Source organism: Cebidichthys violaceus, unplaced genomic scaffold (genome assembly GCF_023349555.1).
Source record: "Cebidichthys violaceus isolate CVI_PGR_0920_01 unplaced genomic scaffold, fCebVio1.0.p SCAF_152, whole genome shotgun sequence".
Lineage (NCBI taxonomy): Eukaryota > Metazoa > Chordata > Actinopteri > Perciformes > Stichaeidae > Cebidichthys > Cebidichthys violaceus.
The window spans coordinates 208345-226524 of NW_027176321.1; the positions used below are offsets into that span (position 1 = coordinate 208345).

Consider the following 18180-nt stretch of genomic DNA (forward strand, 5'->3'; position numbering starts at 1 on the left):
ATGTTCACAGTAGTCTAGCGCAATGGTCCTCCATCATGCCCCATAGCCTTAACAGTGTGCAAGTTTTCATACCAGCCAAACACTAAGTAGTGGATCATGAAAGATATGACTGAGAACTTCTGGTCTACGAAATCTCTACAGGAATTTAAACCTGTGGAACCTGCAGCCTTGAATTACAAGCCTGCTGGAAAATAACATCAACGTATGGAAGGCTGTTGCTAAAAACGTTCCAATCAGCCTAATCAAACTGAAAAGTAATTTTCCTGTTATGTGCATGAGATGTATGACAGAATTAAAATGTTAAATCCAATTTTTACATATGGCGTTTAATGCACAATGACTCCCAAAATGAAACTTGAAATGAAAACTACACTGACCATTGTTTCAGTGTGATCCTGAGCACGACCCTGCCACAAAAAGAAACAATGGGAAATTGGGCATTTTCATAGTAGTCAATCTTATAATGGTTGACTTTGACAGTTTTTGCAAAAGAGACATCCAAGAATCCTGCCATTATGGAAATGTTCATTTTCATTAGGGACAAGCTAACATGAGGACATCATTTAAATTCAAATACAAGTTTCATTAAATTATCATGTCATTATTATCATTACGTCATATCAGTGATCAGTGATTTTCCTGGCCTTGATTGATTTCCAAACAAATCAATTTGATCTAATGATTTCCTCCTAATATGGGCAGCCATAGAACTCAATACAGCAGACCAACATGAATTTAATGACATTCAACTTGCAAAGATTGTTCTTCTTTCCCCAAGTCATTATTCCATTACATACTACATTCCTGGATAAAATCTTAAGAAATAATGGTAATAAAGCCAACAACACTGTAAATACATAAAGCCAATAACACTATTAATACCCACCTTTTTTTTTAAAGCATCCAAAGCATTTTTAGGACTTGGAGGAAATGACCAACCCTACATCTTAAAATCAGTACATAAATTTAACATTGATTCACTGACCGAATTCTCTGAGATACTCCAACTGATTACTTTTTTGTTTCAGTCACCTCATATGTACTTAAAATCCATTATGTTCTCAAAACCTTTGATCTTTTGCCTTTAAAAGACTATTGTTAACCTGAGCAGTCCTCTCCTTATGGTCTATGTGTTGTCTCCTGCAGATTGAATTTAGACTAACGTTAGGATTCTGCCTCAGAGGAAGGCAGTGCTGTTTGGTTACCATACCTTTTATATAGTCTGATAAGTTGGGCAGCAAAGGCAAACTACTTCTGTGAAGCTTATTGGATGTGTTCAATGATAGATGAGCAACTCCCCACTGTAGATGTGTGCTCATGACAAGCAGGCCAAGAAGGAAAATGACATGTTCAGTAACATCCCCTAGACTATAAGGTAAAAAGCCTCTGAGGCCATAGTTTCATGCGGTTACAGGAGAGGCAAAGCTCCTCATCAGCCATATCAGTAGTCAAAACATCTCATGATGGCGTCTCTGTCAAATTTGAAATTGAGGAAAGCCTTGGAAGACTGCAGTTCCTCGGAGTCTCTGCTGTGGACTGTCTGGTGACCGTTGGAGCTGCATGGAGCCACATCTGGGAAGAGAAAAGTTAATTTACATGTCTGGTTTGTGGGGGATGTTAGTCTTTAATCTTAGGAAGGTCTGAAACTATGTTGAAAGAAAGATTTTCTTTTATTCTCTACTCACTCTCCGCTGTTGTCCTGGAATTCAACTAATTGTGCCCTTTCTGAACTACAACTGGTGCTCCTCATTCATTACAGAGTAAATAAAATATCAAAGTATAAAAATGTCACAAAATATTCACTTATGGAATGTATTATATGTTTACAGTATTTTCACTAGAGGATAGTATATGTGTACCATATGTTACTTACAGAAGTGTTAAACCATAAAATCATAATCATTGAATGCATTAGATTAGAAGTATAGTTACTGAATATTTAGAGTAGAGAGAAAAAGCGAGGGTTTCAGAGATCTATCATGACCATATATGGAGATGAGATGAGCCGGAGTGGAATCGGCATCAAGTGGAGACAGGACCGTGGTCAAACGAGGGTGTCGGGTGCATGCAGTTTTACGAGGAGGTGGACAGGCCGGACCAGCAGACACTGTCCAGACATTATCCAGAATATAATTTTAGACCAATAGTGAGCATTGTCTGAGGCCAGGAGGAGACAATTGAATTTCAGCAAACCAAAACTGAACAAACCATACCTCTCTCAAAACTGTCTTGTAGTCTTCTGGGTTGAAGTCTTTTATCTTCTTTCTGTAGAAATTGTACAAGAGTGCAATACTTGTAATTACACCATAACTTACAGAGCACCACCATGCATACGTTGATAATTTTCAAATTCTACATACAGTGGCTTTAAAACTGGTCCACTGGCAAAAAGTCTGTAGAATTTTCAGGTATGTCAATTTCCCTTTTTGACTGATGACTGGTGTTACGGTTAAAACTATTTTTTCTTTTTCTAAAAAGGTCAGAATCACATGTGGTCTCTATACTAAAAACAGCAATCTAAAACTAATAAGGTTTTGCACTTACTAATATGGTTTTCACCTGCTGGTTGTTGGCTCCATGAGATGAGTCCTGACATTTCTTCCCATTGCTTTTCAAATTTGTGTTCTATAGAGCAAAGAACGCAAGTTATGAGGTTACAGTGATGTAGCAACCAAGAGAGTCTCAGATTCTATGTCCCATTTCAGGGGCTGGATCAGTAAATTAGGCTGACCTGTACTCGACCCAAAATTCAATCACAAGGTCCCATCCCTTGTCTCACAAAGATTAGACCTAATGGTGTGTTAAGGCAGCCCTCAACTCATAAGGTGCGTTCCAATAACCACACTACCATACTATTTAGTATGCAAAAAAATATTTAGTATGTCCACATAGTATATCAAATGCAGTATGCCAACAGAACCACATCATTTGCAAAGAGAAGAGATTCAACTCTTATGTCCCAAAACCTACCTTGAGAGCCTCTCAATGAATATCACAAACAGAATCAGTGACAAGGGACAACCCTGACTGAGGTCAACACCCACTGAAAACATGTTTTACTTTATGCCGGGAATATGGACACAGCTCTCACTTGGGTTAAATAAAGACCGGATGACAACAGCCCCTGTGCCACATACTCCCACAGTACTCCTCTGGGGACACATTCGTCTACCTTCTCCAAGTCCACAAAACACATGTTGGCTGGATGGGCAAACTCCGATCAGCCCCAACAGACTTGCAAAGGTAAAGGGATTTTGCTTTGGCGACCATCCAAACTGCAGCCCTTCTGGCCTCCCAGTACCTGTCTGCTGCCTCAGGAGACTTCTGGGCCACCAAGCCTCTTTCTTAGGCTTGACGGCCTCCTTCACCAGTTGGGAATATCGAGTGCGTAGAGGTGAGCTCAACTATATCTAGTTGGTGACGCTCCACCTCCCGCACCAGCTCCAGTTCCTACCTTGTATCACGCCCCTCAAGCCTGTCTGAGATGCCAGAGGTCATCATAACTGGGCCGTTGCCTTTGCCTGTCACCCAGCTAACATTGCAATCAACTCCAATTCCTAGCCTTGTGAGTAGTAGGCCCACAAGGAGGCGGCTGCATGTGGATCTTTCGTGCTGTGCCCGCCCAAGCCCCATGGCACACGGCCACTAACTGCTCACTGGCAAGCTCCCCTCCCAGGTCTGGCCCCAGTCCCACTTTTCCGGGTGAGTTGCTGCAGCTTTTTTTTTGGCCGATTCACAATTTTTCACGTGATTTTGTATAAGAAGGTTTTGCACAACATGTCTATGGACCAAGACACAATTGCGGCAATACTTTTGATCTGGAAGTTAGTAAGGGGCTAAATGTTGAAAAATCATCAGACATGTAACTCTATCTGATTACTATAGCATTGAATTTAGTGTGTCGGTGTCCATGCCCCGGGTTAAAGCTTAAAAACTGTTTCTAACTGTACTTGGAAGGAATTATTAAGTAATGTAACCACTCTTTGTTCGAGGCTGTTGCTTTAAAGACTGGTTAGACCACTTCTCGTTAATAGCAATTTAGATTCTTCAGATTTTAGTAACTACTACAATTCCTCGCCACTGATTGGATGCAATGGCCACAAACAGAAGTACTTCTTCTTTTAGATTTCCGGCAGACTGGCTGGCTTGCGGCATGTTGCTGCCTCTGATAGGTTGGGATGATAAGATAGAATATAGGGTAAAAAATGCAAAGCCTTTATGTTAGTCAATATTAATGAGCTGCAGTGTCCTATGTTTAGCTGAGACTTGAGAGCTAAATGTTCTTGTATGTTAAAATTATGTTTAGTGGGGAGAGAGTGGCATTGAGCTGAATTAACGTTTGATAACTTTAGTCATGGTTATTGAATTAAGTGATGTAAATTGTTTTGCATATTCGGTGGCTGCACCCCATCAGCCTACGCTGGGCTACTTGGTGTAGATAACACTGGACTGCCTTAGGGTCCCCCACTGCCACAGGCCTCTGAACACCTTTATATGGAGTTTGAATAAATTACACTGAAGCTTATTGCACAGTAAAAGGGACTTGCTGCAAAACCTGTGTGGAATAAAAGATAAATGCGGTGAAAACACTGCAAAAGCGACTACTTTCATTTGTTGTACACTCTGAACTGCTATATAATACTTTTACATTTGCACTCTTGCCACTTTGTATTGTATTGTAACTGCTGCAAAGCAATTTCCCTCGGGATAAAAATTACTTTTACTTTATCTCATTATCCCAACCTGTGAGAGGCAGCAAGGCTCTACTGGAAAATCAAAAAGAAGAAGTACTTCCGCTTGTGGCAGACTGACATCCAATCAGTGACGAATAATCAGTCCAATACATACCCACCTTTTCCGGTTTGAGTCAAACCTTATTGTAGTTGTGTCTTCTGTGTTTTCTGCAATGCTGTTGTGTTTCTTGACATGTCTTTGTGTTTCTTAAAATGTGGTTGTGTTTCTTGAAATTACGTTGTGTTTTGACCCTCAGGTCCACTATAATTAGCCTAAAGGTTAACTGTAGCAGAGTAATCCTATCTTTTCTAACCTGGTTCAGCTCATACTGGTTCAGCTGGTCCAGAGTCTTCTGCTGCTTGTGTTTTGCCCAGCCGTCTCCTGGAAGTGCATCAGCACCTGTGAGGCGGCGCGATTTTGACCTAAAAGATGGAAGAAAAAAAACTATTTTTACAAGGTGGATGGTCAACTGTTAGTGGTCCAGAAGGCAATGCCTTAATTTCTGCTCAAAGTTTATTATCATACCAACACTGGTAGATGCATGAACATATCAGTAACAGCTCTCCAGCACTTGTTTATTATTCTTATGAATAACAAATTAACAACAGTGGTTATTAGGTGTGATAAATAACACCTCGCACTGCAATTTTATTGTTTTCAGTCCGAATGTGCAGATCCAAACAGATAATCAAAACTGCCCATTCTTTTACATAGTGTGAATGTTGAAAAGACAGTGCCTACAGTGGCAGCTAGCAACCACCTAAAGCAAAAAATGCAAATGAATTCCCTTAATCTCCAAGAGCTATGCAGATGAACAACACACAATTGGGAGGTTTCACAGGCAAATTTGCACTAAATATATTTACACCAAACGTTATGCAATTTAGCAAGCCGTTATAACTTGTTACTAGCTTCTCGGGAACTAAATTGCAAAAAAAAAAAAAAAAAGTGGGTCAACAACAAATGATCTGGGGCCTGTACCATGAAGCAGGATGGGTTAGCCAGATATCTTTTCACTTAACTCAGATTTTCCAGTATCCCAAAGAGGATATTGTATTTCTGAAGGAAACTTAAGAAGGCTAAATTCCTGTGCCAAGTTCTTGTTAACTTTTACAGAGGAGCAATAGAAAGCATCCTGACTGGAAACATTACAAACTAACATGTGATGTTCACAGTCCAGGACAGGAGGGCTCTACAGCAGACGATAGAAACCACCAGGAACGTCATTGGTCTACTGAGCATCAGTGATATTGTTGAGAAGAGGAGCCTGAGAAGAACTCAAAGGATATTAAAAGACTAAATCCACCTAGCAGTGGCGACTGGTCATTAGGGGCAGGTGGGTCATAGAGAAATGTGCATACAATTAATGTTATTATTAATTCTCAGAGCTTACCATCTCCTATAATTTATCATCTATGAATATAGCATCTTCCTGAATTGCATATAATTTGTGTTAGAATTTAATGTTGTTATCATGTTAAGTAGCCAGTGTCTTCCTGCTTCCCGTTTCATGGTGTCCGCAGTACGGTGGCCTGTGAGGCATTACATGTGTGTATTCTGTTAAGTTACTGTGTGGCTTAGATTTGTTCTTATGGTGTGTGTGACAATATTCTAGCCTTGTTCTTTCAGCTGTAACCCCGACGGTGTGAAACGGACTTGGGAACAAATCTAGATCAGTGATTCTCAACTGGTGGGACCCACTGAAAACGGGGTCGGACCTTTTCCTGGAAATAAATAAATAAATAAAATATTGTGCTTTTATTTTGAAGGGGATTTTTTATGCAGCGGAGTTATTCACACTCCTTAACAGTATTTGGCGTTAATGCCTTGTAATGCTAATACACACCTGCCGAAACTATACCTCTGTCAAATGACACTATAAGTAAGTGAATTGAAGACATGTCGAATGACATCAAACAACAGACCACAGCTCAATATAAGGCAAGTGGTCATTTTGCATTACAAATGGGCGAATCTACAGACATAAACAAAGCAGTTTTACTTGTTTATGTGAAACATGTGTGGGACGGGGACCGACAGGAACAAGAGAGCTCCCTACTACTATGACTGCAGAGGACATTTTCAGCTCAGGTTCAAACTGCACCATCTTTTCATTAAATATATTTGAGAAGTTGAAAATTTGGGTCGCAACTTGCCATTAAGGGGTGATGGTGGGTCCCGCAGCCAGACCAATTGAGAACCACTGCTCTAGATGAAGCAGTGAAATTATAAATCTGTTATTTTACACATTCAAACAGTCAGTGATTTATTACCAGATGTCTTTTCTGCATGTGTCAGTTTAAACTGTGTTACTTTCAGTCTGGATTATGACTTTAACGTCTTCTTATGTGTGTATTATTATCTAACTATACATAAACCGAGCTTTGATTGGTTAGTAGGCGGTGCTTTATACAAGTTGATCTCTGATCTCCAACACAATCTGCTCCGGAGCAGGTCAGGTGTTCAGCATCAGTTACCATGGCGATCTACCCCTGTAAGAAGTGAACCTCCGTCATAGGGCTGTAAACCCAGAGTTAATCCTGAAGTCACCTCGCTAAACCCAAAGCTCAGTTTAGCTTTGGGTTTACCCACCTCTAAGGGGAACTTAGAGGTGGGTGACAAAAGGGAAACTCCACTCAAAACATGATTCTGCTCTATCCCCAAATTGTTATAATGTGTGTGAATGGTAAATGGACTGTACTTATACATCTCTTTTATAGTCTTCAGACCACTCAAAGCACTTCAACATTACATGTCATCATTCACCCATTCATACTCTGATGACAGGAACTACCATGCAAGGTGTCACTTATCAGAACTAACCAACATTCACACCCATTCATAGGGAGCAATTTTGGGGTCAAATGTCTTGCCTAAGGACACATCGACATGGACTACTGGAGCCGGGGATCGAACTGCCGATCCTCTGATTAAAGAACGACCCTGCTCTACTACTGATCCACAGTGTGAGCTAAAAACAAAGCGTGTCTATGTATCACCATAACAACAGTTTGACAAAATCCATTTTGTGGCAGAACGTGACGGCAGTGATGGTGATGAACCCGGTATACCGGTTTCTCTGTGAGACTGGCCTTTGTGCGTTTCAAAACAAGGAACTTCTGGCTGTAACTTGAGAAGTGAATCTAGAGAAGTGTTGGTGAGTTCCACTGAGCACTGGGGAAGTGTCTTTACCGAGTATTATCTGAAGGTTTGCCTGGAGTGGTGCCGCTGTTTGCAAAGTCCTCATCGCTGTCTGTGGACTCTCCTTTCAGCCTGCTGATCCACTCTCTCAGGGGCCTGTAGAGCAGGAAGTGAGCCATCAGAACCAGTCAGTTAATATAATAAAACCATTTTACAGTATTTTTTTTGTATTATTTTAACATTTAATCACCCACACACACAGAAGACATTATATAAGGAGCTTTGGAGGTATTGTTCTTTAGCTGAGCTAGGCTCACCACGTCCTGACTCCAGATCTGTTCTTATTATGCAGGCATCTCATCTCACTCTCAGAAGTGATGGAAATATGTTAATGGTTAATTCAATGCAGCAAATAATGAATTGAAACCTTCTACACACGCACCTTATGAACGGAATGGCCATGAAAAACCTGTTGGGGGCCAGTCCGAGTTTAGACTTCGGGGTCATGTCATTCCTGTGACATGGCAGCTTCTCAATAGGAAACCATTCAATGTTCTACAAGAAAAGAACAACAAAACTTTGAGACGTTTCTGTCTGCAAACGACAATTTGAGTGTAACTGTTTATGAATACATTCTGGGCTGGAAGAGTCAATAGCATAATATTAATAATAATAATAATAATAATAATAATAATAAGTTAAGTAAAGAGGTAAAAATGAAACACCAAAGTATGTATTACATTTTGTAATACCATGTCATTTGCACTGTTAATTGTAAAAATAAATGTTATTATGAAGCTGGAAATCTATGTGATGAGAAAACATGTAAAAAGGAATTCCCACCCTGATCTCTTTCCTTGTTTTGGGATTGAACTTGGTATCCTTTGACACTCCTGGAATGATGTAGAGCCGCACCAGCTGGTCTGTGATTTTGTGCTCGATGTACCTGTCTTTACTGATGCGATTCTTGATGTCAAAGCCCGTCTCCTCCAACACCTGCAAAACAGGATTCTAAGCTGTGAACTACACGCATTAACTATTCATGACTTCTAGTGCTTTCAGATGGTCAAAGTTGAACAGCAAACAACATGAGACTCACTTCACGAACTGCACAGTCATGAGGAGCTTCGTCCTCGTTCACTTTCCCCTTTGGAAAGCCCCAGCCAGACTTCGCAAGGTAGCCCTGAACAAGCAGTGCCTGAAGAGAAAAGGTGCACCAGTTATTTAATTCAATTCAATTTATTTTGTATAGCCCAAAATCACAAATTTGCCTCAAGAGGGCTTTACAATCTGTAAACATGTGACATCCTCTATCCTAGGACCCTCACATCAGAACAGGAAAAACTCCCCAAAAAAAACTTTAACAGAAGAAAAGAGGAAGGAACCTTAGAGAGCGCAACAGAGGAGGGATCCTCTATCAGGATGGACAGAAGTGTGATAGATGTCATGTCACAATGTTGATATCACAAATGGAAATTAACAAAAACATGAACGTATAAACCAGAGATCTGCTTTAAATTACCTTATAAAGGCCGTCAGATAATGCTGCAGTGTATGAGTGTGAAAAAAACTCACGTTTTCCAGCGCTTCATCCAGAATGATTGCTCCAAAAGTAGGAACACCCATCTTATACTCCTTCCACTGTTCGAGGATTTTCTGAACATCCTCTCCATGAGGCAACAGAAACGGACAGTGATGGAAGAGTTTGCAGCTGTCAAGGAAAATAGCGTGTAGTGACGTCTAACATGAGCCCCACATCTGGGTTCCTGTTCTAAACCTATAGAGGAGCTGCTGGTCACTGATCATTTATTTAGGGTGGTTGTTAATACAACAAGAAGTCTGAGGTAAAAAATGCATTTCAATGTTCAAAAAATGATATGCTTTGGTATATGTGCAGTACAGTACAGTGGACATGAGTTTAAAAACTGATAAGGTAATTTAACATCACATGTAAGGATATCTGCTTTGGCAAAGTCTCTTATCCCACAGTGAGGAGCTCCTGGAGTGTTCTGCATGCAGAAGTCCAGGTAGAACCAGTGAGCCAGCTCGATCTGGAAGCACACCCGGATAGCGTTGTCCCTCTCCTCACTGGGGATGTGCAGGATGAACCGGCTAGAGACACACAGGAGAGATGAGATCACAGATCAAAGGGGGTCTCACTATACAAATGAGCTGTGGGCTCTTGTTGAGCCCCCACAAGTGTTACTCCTAGGATGCGTACCAAAACGATCAAAGACCAGAGTACAGGAAAGCTCCCAGGTTATCGGGTATTTTTTGTTTTGGCGGAATCTATTAGCACACTGTAGCATTTCCTCTGCTGTGTGTCAGAGCTGAGCATCCTCAGTCTCTCATCCACCAGCACTACGTTTACACAGACACAACACGGTAACTTGGCTAATAGCACATCGTTAGCAACAAGCTAAAACAACAGCTGTCTGTCTGCAGTCTGACTGTTTAATTTGTTCTCGTAAACTTCTCTGTTGGCTGAGACAAAATTATTATTATTTTTTTTTTTGCTGGCGGATTCGTGGGCCACATAAAATGACGTCACGGGCTGAGGGCCTTGAGTTTGACACCTGTGCCTTACAGTCTCTCACACTCAACCATTTCCAGGTGACGTAAAATGGGTTCAGAGTTTAAAGGGACACTGGGATTGGAATTAGCAAACCTCCGGTTCTGCTGAGTGAAGCCGATGTCTTAAAACCTGCATTCTCTCTACTGGCCAGCTACTCCTCAGATTGTATAGAAGTCAATGAGAAAATGACTCTACTTCTTACTTGATTTATTACCTCAGTAAACATTGTAAACATGAGTTTATGGTCTCAATCTCTAGTTTCAAGTCTTCTTCAATACAACATGATGTTCATTTAGTAAATGATGGTCCATTTAGAGTCAAATAGACTATAAAGCAGGGTATGCTTTAGAACTAGAATGCTGCTGAACTCGAGGCTTAAAAACGGCAGTCCACAAACCAATGGATGACGTCACCATGACTACATCCACTACTTACATGGCTTGGACCTTAAGCTCAGTTTGTAGTTGGCACGCCAGAAAATGACGAATTCACGGCCGGTGTGTGGTGCACACACTTGGAAAAGGCAATAAAGTAGTCCATGAATATGAGGTATGAGTTCACAGATAATTACAATCCCTCCTCTGCCTTGTGTAGGTTGGTTTATGGCTTTTTGCTGGTTACAGTCTATGGGCATATCTCTGGGTTACACTCGATCTTTTTGATTCCTCACAGTTAATTTTGTTTGTACGCACTCTGGGTTTTGGCGAATAATGCAACAAACAGTGCAGAGAGTATAAATGCTTCCGTACAGACTCAGAGCTTGAACATCGTCTGCAGAGGCTCAAGCTACGGCGCCAAGCGTGAGTATAGACAAAGCTTATTACATGGAAGACAAACTTTTTTTGCTTCATGCTCCACTGAGCAACTTTCATGTTGCTGTATCTGGTCCTCTGTAAATCCACTGCCCACACTCATCTTCACTGCATTGGAGCATGTGGGACTGGAAGTATAGAAAAGAGTCGGCCATGTTATCTGCCCAGATAATGGTTTCTGTTGCTGCTGTTTACATTCCTCATGATGCAAATATAAAAAATGCACTACAGGAATGTGCTACTGTGTTTGTTTGGTTTGTCATGTGTTACAAATGAGATACAATGACATTTCGTTATGTATCTCTATGTTACATACATACAATAAATGATCCCTGAATAGTGAGAACACAGAGGCTGACAAAACTTGAATTAAGTATCTGTATTTATTTGGGTTTTATTTTATTTGAATTTGCGCCTTCTTGGCAAAATGTATGCAGCTTGCTACTTGACTTGACTTTATATTTAGAGTTTAAATGTGCTGGTACTTCATGGTCCTGACATTACTGTTTGGACTTTCTGTGTGTTTGTTTCATGCATACCAATAAACATTGGTTAAGGGCAAAAACAGCATTTTTCATGCACTGATCAATTACGAGATTTACTTCCATAAACTGTGTTTTTCCAGACTAGTGGGAAGAAAACATCCAAAATACGGATGTGGGTGTTTATTTTACTTCTGAAAATAATCCAAAGTTAGCATTAGATAATGATTAATTTACTTTTTCAAACACATGTTAGGAGTGGGTCAGCCCTGTGATAGTCTGGAGATCTGTCCAGGTGAACCGGGCCTCCTCCCAGTGTCAGCTGGGGTTAGCGGTGAAAGATGATGGATGGATGTTTGAAAACTTATAATATAAAAAAAAAGAAGAAGAATTGTCTTAATGTAAATAATCAACTGGGGAAGTTCCATGGTGCTTGCTATATGTTCCATGTTCTACCGTAATAACCCGGGGTGTCTCCTCTAAAGTCTGTCGGTAACATAGACATATGCATATAAGCATTTAATGCGACATAATGGTCGAAACAAACGCTGTTGAACATCGGCCGAGCTAACAGCATACACAACATGCGCAGAGAGCGCGAGTTTTTGGTCTCACTTGAAGAACGTTTGCTTTCCACAATTTACAGGTAAGTCCCACTTTTATGGTTACACTTAAATGCGTAATGACGGAAGAAATGACGGCGGCAAATGTCGGTAATTAAGCGTGCAGTTACCTGCAAAGGTCGTCCAGTACGCCGGAGGGGATCTCCACTCTTTTCGTTTCCATGTTGGTTGAGAACATCCCGACTCAGACTCTCAGAGCATTATTATTATTATTGCCATAAGAGCAGCCAGCTACATCCGCATGTCCTCCTCTGTGACTCCCAGAGACTACTGTGCTGTATCCCAGAGACTACTGTGCTGGATCCAGAGACCGTGCTGGATGCCCCGCTTTACTTCAGTTACTTAAAAGTGGCGAGGATCGAATATAAACTCCTCTCGCTCCTCTTCCGGGGACCAGACGGACTCCGTTGTTTATGCAGCGTTCAAGTCACATGGCATGATGGTAGTAGCGATGGAACCGGATAGACCAACTTCCGACGTTAATGCCTTGCGAGCGATCACGTGATAAACGCGGTTACATGATTACGTTTCAATTCAGGGGCTGCATCCTTCGGAGACTGCATTCGTAGACCGGTTACGTCACAGTGGCTGCGACTAGGCTGTCCAATTTCGCATGTTTGTTGAAGACTCCTTCAAATGCAGCCGACGAATGCAGCCCAGATTTGGAGGACACATCTGATGTATCCTTCGCGGCCCAGCATATCCCGAGATGCATTGCGTGCCGATGAAAATTTTATTTTAACCAACATGGCGGCGGCGAGTGATGCGGGAGCTGGAGAAGCGGCAGTATTTACTTTTAAATGTAAGTATTGGGTTTCAACTCACTCGAATGTCACCGATTCGAGTGAGTATTTTGTTAAAGCAAAATAAGAGACCTTATAACATCACATGTGTGTTAAAATGATCGGTTAAGTTTCGTGACGTTGGTAACTGACAAGCTAAGCCGTTGCGCTATTAGTGGCAGCTCGTCTGCCTGCAACCGACCGTAGTTAGCCTTATAGTGACTTTTAATAACTTCACTTTTAAACTTCAGAGGTTGATTAATATCTTACTGAGATTGTGAAGATTTTACAGATGATTTATACTTCATATTATATACATAAACGGACCAACGTGAGCTCAGGTAGACCGGTTATCAACCTGAAATATCACTTTAAATCCGGTAATGTTACAAACGTTGAGATTAATTACACGAATACATTGAATTTTAGTATTTTGCTAATTCTGTTATTGTTTTGTTACAAGAAGCCAGGAGCTGAGGGGGGAGAACGATGGTAAACATTCAGCAAACATGGCTTTGAATTAAGCTATTAGTCCATTTGTAATATCGCCATTTGACCATCTTGTACTTAAGGTTACAGTTACATTAGCTCTCATCCTGTACAAAGCCTTTACTAATAAGACAACCAGTAGATCTCTTTGATGTGTTAATGTTGCTGTCACACAGCTGACAGTTGTGATGTCACCTTTTTCTTTTATTCATTTAAATTTAAATAATACATCCATGTAAATGATGTGCATTTGTGTAAAATGTGTCAATCTTCTAGGTCTCCTTGTGTTAACATTATTGATAACGGTTTCTCTTTTCATAATTTTCTCAATGTGATTAGGACAATTTTGGAGAAAATGTGTCTGCGGGGGGCAACTTGTAAAAATATAAAGTATGTGCACATGTGTTACTGCAAGTTATTAAACATGTTTGCTGACATTTGTTTTGCTGCTGTTGTGTTGACTGTCTTGATTTCCTCTGCCTTAGGATTGCAATATATGTGTATATGTAAATATATATTAGTGCTGGGCAACAATTACAATTTTTAATCACATTGTTATGCGCAAAGTTCAATAATGAATTCAAAAGTAGTGTATTGTGCACTTTTATTGTAAAAGTACTGCTATATGAACAAAAGTGCAATAACATTTGGTTTGCAAACACTTTAAACAAATATGGTGCTTTTTAACAGCAGTATTCCCTTTATACAGTAGCAGTTAAAATGATTCAATAGATATTCAGCCGGTCTTCAGAACTTTATTTTCATGTTTGTAATAGATGCAATTTGAAATATACACCTTGAAAACTGCAAACCTATCTACTTATTTTTTTTTATGTATGTTAAATTCCCAGTAGTAACTAAATTATATGCGTATTATACATATTACAAACAAAAAACTCCAAAGAATTTTGGTCAGACACATATGCAATGCTGATTAGCGTAATATGTGTGGTATTTGTAATAAATGTATGCTGGTACATAAGGAGCTGTATTTTTTTGCAAACAGATGCCTGCAGATGACTATAGCTGGGACTTAGCTGATAAACACAATTGGCCCACAGCATGAAGCCTTGCCTAGCCAAGGTTCAAATTTGATAACAATACCCCCCATTGCTCGCAGAGAAGGTCGAGTCTACAGTGGTCCAAAGTCGTCCTAATTGGTCAGTTTGACTGTGGACTACCAATTGGATCGGAAGACCCGACTGTAGACCACCAATCACAAATTGAACTGCAAATCTTGAATGCATTCATTCTGAGTTGCGAATCTACCCACAGTGGTGACCGGCTGTAATTCTGGTAATACTGAAATATTATAATACAAATCACTGTTTATACTGCCCAATTGTCTTTTGGTCGTTTGGAAAAAAGTCGGACATAGTGTTAACGTTAGCTAGCTAAGACTTCCTTCAACAGGTTAGGTGACTTTGCCGCTAGTTCACGGTTAGCAGCTCTTGATAACATCTCTTCGAAATTATAGATTTTATTACTGTCAATATCCCTTTTATCTTGTGTTAACCCTTAATACTGTGTCGGTGACAGCATTCTTTGACACCATGGCCTGGCTTTAAGCAACCATAACATAGTCTGCTGTCCTTCACATATATTCTTCTTTCATCCAGAGATTTCCCTTTAAACTCAGGGCAATAGTGCAGGCCATGTTTGCTGTCTTGACAGAACATACAGGGGGGCCTTAAGCCTGTCTTTGGCTGCATGTGATTCTCAGTCTCTGCAACTGTCTCTGTATGGAGAACACTGGATTTGGTGTTCCTTTCTTTGAGATGGCGATTCTCTGTTGGTGACTCCGATGAGTGTAGTGCTTGAAAGGAGGTTATTGGACTACAGGCAATCTCTGCTTCCATTTCCATGAAAGTGACAAAGTCCTTGAAGTTTGGAAATTCCTGCGTGTCTCTCATAACTCGAGTGGCCTGGCGGTTCCACCGTGATGCTGCCCAGTCAGGTAACTTACGGACCAGCTTCTGGTTCTCTTCACAGTCATTCAGAATGCTGAGACCTTTAACATGAGGCATGGCTTCCTGACAAGCATGTAGAAAGTCAGCAAATGTCCTGAGTCCTTCTGGATCCTTAGACTGGCTCTTTGGCCAGCTTGCCAGTTTTTCTCTGAATGCTCTCTGTATAGCAAATGGCTGACCATACCTGTGGTTGAGACAATTCCATGCATCTTTATAGGCCTCATTATCATTTCTGTATAGTGTGCCATCAAGTGTCTTTCGGGCTGGACCTCCTACATACTTTCTCAAGTAATGCAGTTTTTCAGTAACCGAGATGTTCTTTCTGTTTATGAGTGATATGAATGAGGCCTTCCACTCAATGAACTGGATCGGGTTGCCGACAAACAGAGATGGCTCTGGGACTGGAAGGCGATTCATAGCTATGCTATCTTGAACTGCTTGGGCAAGATCACACACATCAGACTGTGTAGGATATGCTGGAATTCTTGCTGATTGTTGGATGAGCACTGAGGCCACAGGTTGTGGTGGAGAAACATTTTCCAGTCCTCTTGTGTTAAAGTCAGCAGAGCACACACTGCCCTCCTGCCTTACTTCTTGATTATAGATTGATAATCTGGCTCGTGCAGCCCTGACATTCTTCTCTGCCTTCAGTCTCTCTAGCTCACGTTTGTGGTCTTCAAGATCTCTTTTCTGCTGTTCCTCTAGTAGTTGAATCCTTGCTCGCTGTTTTTCCTCCTCCAGAAACATTGTATACTCTGCTTCTTTCGCTGCTACCTCTACTGCTGCTTCTGCTCTGCTAGCAGCTAGGATGGTGTCCGCTGAGTGTTGACTTGAAGGGGAGACTATTGATCCATACAGTCCCTGACAAAAGTCTTGTCACTTATCCATTTTGTAGAAACAACAGCTTATAACCTGACTTTTAATGAATCCATTGGTTTTAGAAATGGCTCATATGAAAGCTAAAACCCTCCCAAATTATGTTTAATATACTAAAATAAATTTGCTTCACTGAAGAAAGATTGATCATTTAATGAACACAGAACGGTCAGATTTTGGCAAGACAAAAGTTTTGTCGCCTACAGAGAATAATGTGAAAATTTAACAAATAATTTACTTCAAATACAAAAATATGTTGCATAACATCAGTGAATTAAGTAGTGGTGCTGTGAGATCCATATTTAATATCTTGTATGACTTCCATGAGCTTGAAGGACTGCATCCATGCGGTTCGACAATGATTCATACAATTTATTGATGAAGTCATCAGGAATAGCAAAGAAAGCAGTCTTACATGCCTCCCAGAGTTCATCAAGATTCTTTGGTTTCGTCTTCCATGCTTCCTCTTTCATTCTACCCCAGACATGCTCAATGATGTTCATGTCTGGTGACTGGGCTGGCCAGTCCTGGAGCACCTTGATCTTCTTCGCCTTGAGGAACTTTGATGTAGAGATGGAAGTATGCGATGGAGCACCATCCTGCTGCAAAATTTGACCCCTTTTATGGTTGGGAATGTAAGAGGTAGCTAATACTTCTTGATATTTTAGGTTATTGATATTGCCTTCCACCCTGCAAATCTCTCGCACACCCCCATACTGGATGTAACCCCAGACCATGATTTTTCCGCCACCAAACTTGACTGTTTTCTGGGTGAATCTCAGATCCATGCGGGCTCCAGTAGGTCTCCTGCAATATTTGCGGCGGCTGTGATGTAATTCAACTTAAGATTCATCTGAGAAATCCACCTTCTGCCACTTTCCCAGCATCCATCCTTTTAGCAGGCTGTGGGCCTTGGCAAATGCCACACGTTTTTTTAATTGCCTTTTGTTTAGTGCTGGTTTCTGGGCACTGATTCGACCATGGAGGCCATTTCGAGACAGAATTCTACAAACTGTCCTGGTTGACACGGGGACTTGAGGTGACCAGGCCTGGTGGAGCTCTGCTGCAGTGGAAAAGGGGCTAGCCTTGGATTTTCGAGCCAACAAACGGTCCTCCCGAGCAGTTGTCTTGCGGGGTCTGCCGGACCTGGGCTTGTCAAAAACATCTCCAGTCTCTTCAAATCTTTTTCTTATTCTTTGTACTTGACGCTGAGACATATTGAAGGTGTCAGCCACCTCAGCAGTGGATCTGGTCTTCAGCCTCTTGATAATCAACGCTTTGGTCTTAGGATGAATCTTAGGCATGTTGTCAGAGGTCAAGTTGCAGTTGATGTGAAGGTCTGGTGTGCTGGGGTTCTTTTTATACACACCCACGAATTGATTGATCAATTATTGATCACAGTTGAGGCTGTAATCTAGGATTGGGTGCATCATATGACAAGGTGACAAGACTTTTGTCTTTGCAAAAACTGACTCAGTGGGCTTTACCAAGCTGTGAACGTTAGAATGCTTTTCAGCAGTTTCGTTTGGCACCAAAACATTATTTCAAAAGCTGTTGGGATTGAAATTAGCCATTTCTTGTAAAAACAAATTGATTACAAATATATTTGAGGGACACTTAAGGTCAACTTGTACCCAAGCGACAAGACTGAGTGCATAGTCTCTATTGAGCAGCTCCCGAAGACGTTGTTTAACTT

General features: G+C 41.0%; 1 protein-coding gene across 4 annotated transcripts; it reads right to left on the minus strand.

Moving 5' to 3' along the window:
- Positions 1–307: 307 nt before the first annotated feature.
- Positions 308–13009, minus strand: dcp2 (decapping mRNA 2). 4 transcript variants are annotated; one of them, XM_068710417.1, is made up of 12 exons: positions 12478–13009; positions 9836–9987; positions 9451–9578; positions 8975–9073; positions 8719–8871; positions 8318–8430; positions 7927–8031; positions 5048–5156; positions 2560–2625; positions 2214–2265; positions 1985–2107; positions 308–1572 (listed from the first exon to the last, which is right to left on the minus strand). In XM_068710417.1, the coding sequence occupies exons 1-12, from the start codon at positions 12543–12545 to the stop codon at positions 1442–1444; spliced, it is 1299 nt and encodes a 432-aa protein (XP_068566518.1). In that variant the 5' UTR covers positions 12546–13009; the 3' UTR covers positions 308–1441. The 4 variants fall into 4 exon arrangements, with proteins under 4 accessions (XP_068566518.1, XP_068566517.1, XP_068566521.1 ...); XM_068710416.1 differs by having other exon boundaries at positions 2545–2625; positions 12478–13008; XM_068710420.1 differs by lacking the exon at positions 1985–2107 and having other exon boundaries at positions 12478–13004.
- Positions 13010–18180: the final 5171 nt, after the last annotated feature.

Excerpts from the sequence above, each read along its gene's own strand:
- dcp2 (XM_068710416.1), bottom strand. The coding sequence starts at position 12,545 with ATGTTCTCAACCAACATGGAAACGAAAAGAGTGGAGATCCCCTCCGGC. Across the intron at positions 8,431-8,718 it reads AAACAAGGAAAGAGATCAGG|AACATTGAATGGTTTCCTAT; the intron begins GTGGGAATTCCT and ends CTTTTCTTGTAG. Across the intron at positions 8,032-8,317 it reads ATGGCCATTCCGTTCATAAG|GCCCCTGAGAGAGTGGATCA; the intron begins GTGCGTGTGTAG and ends CCTGCTCTACAG.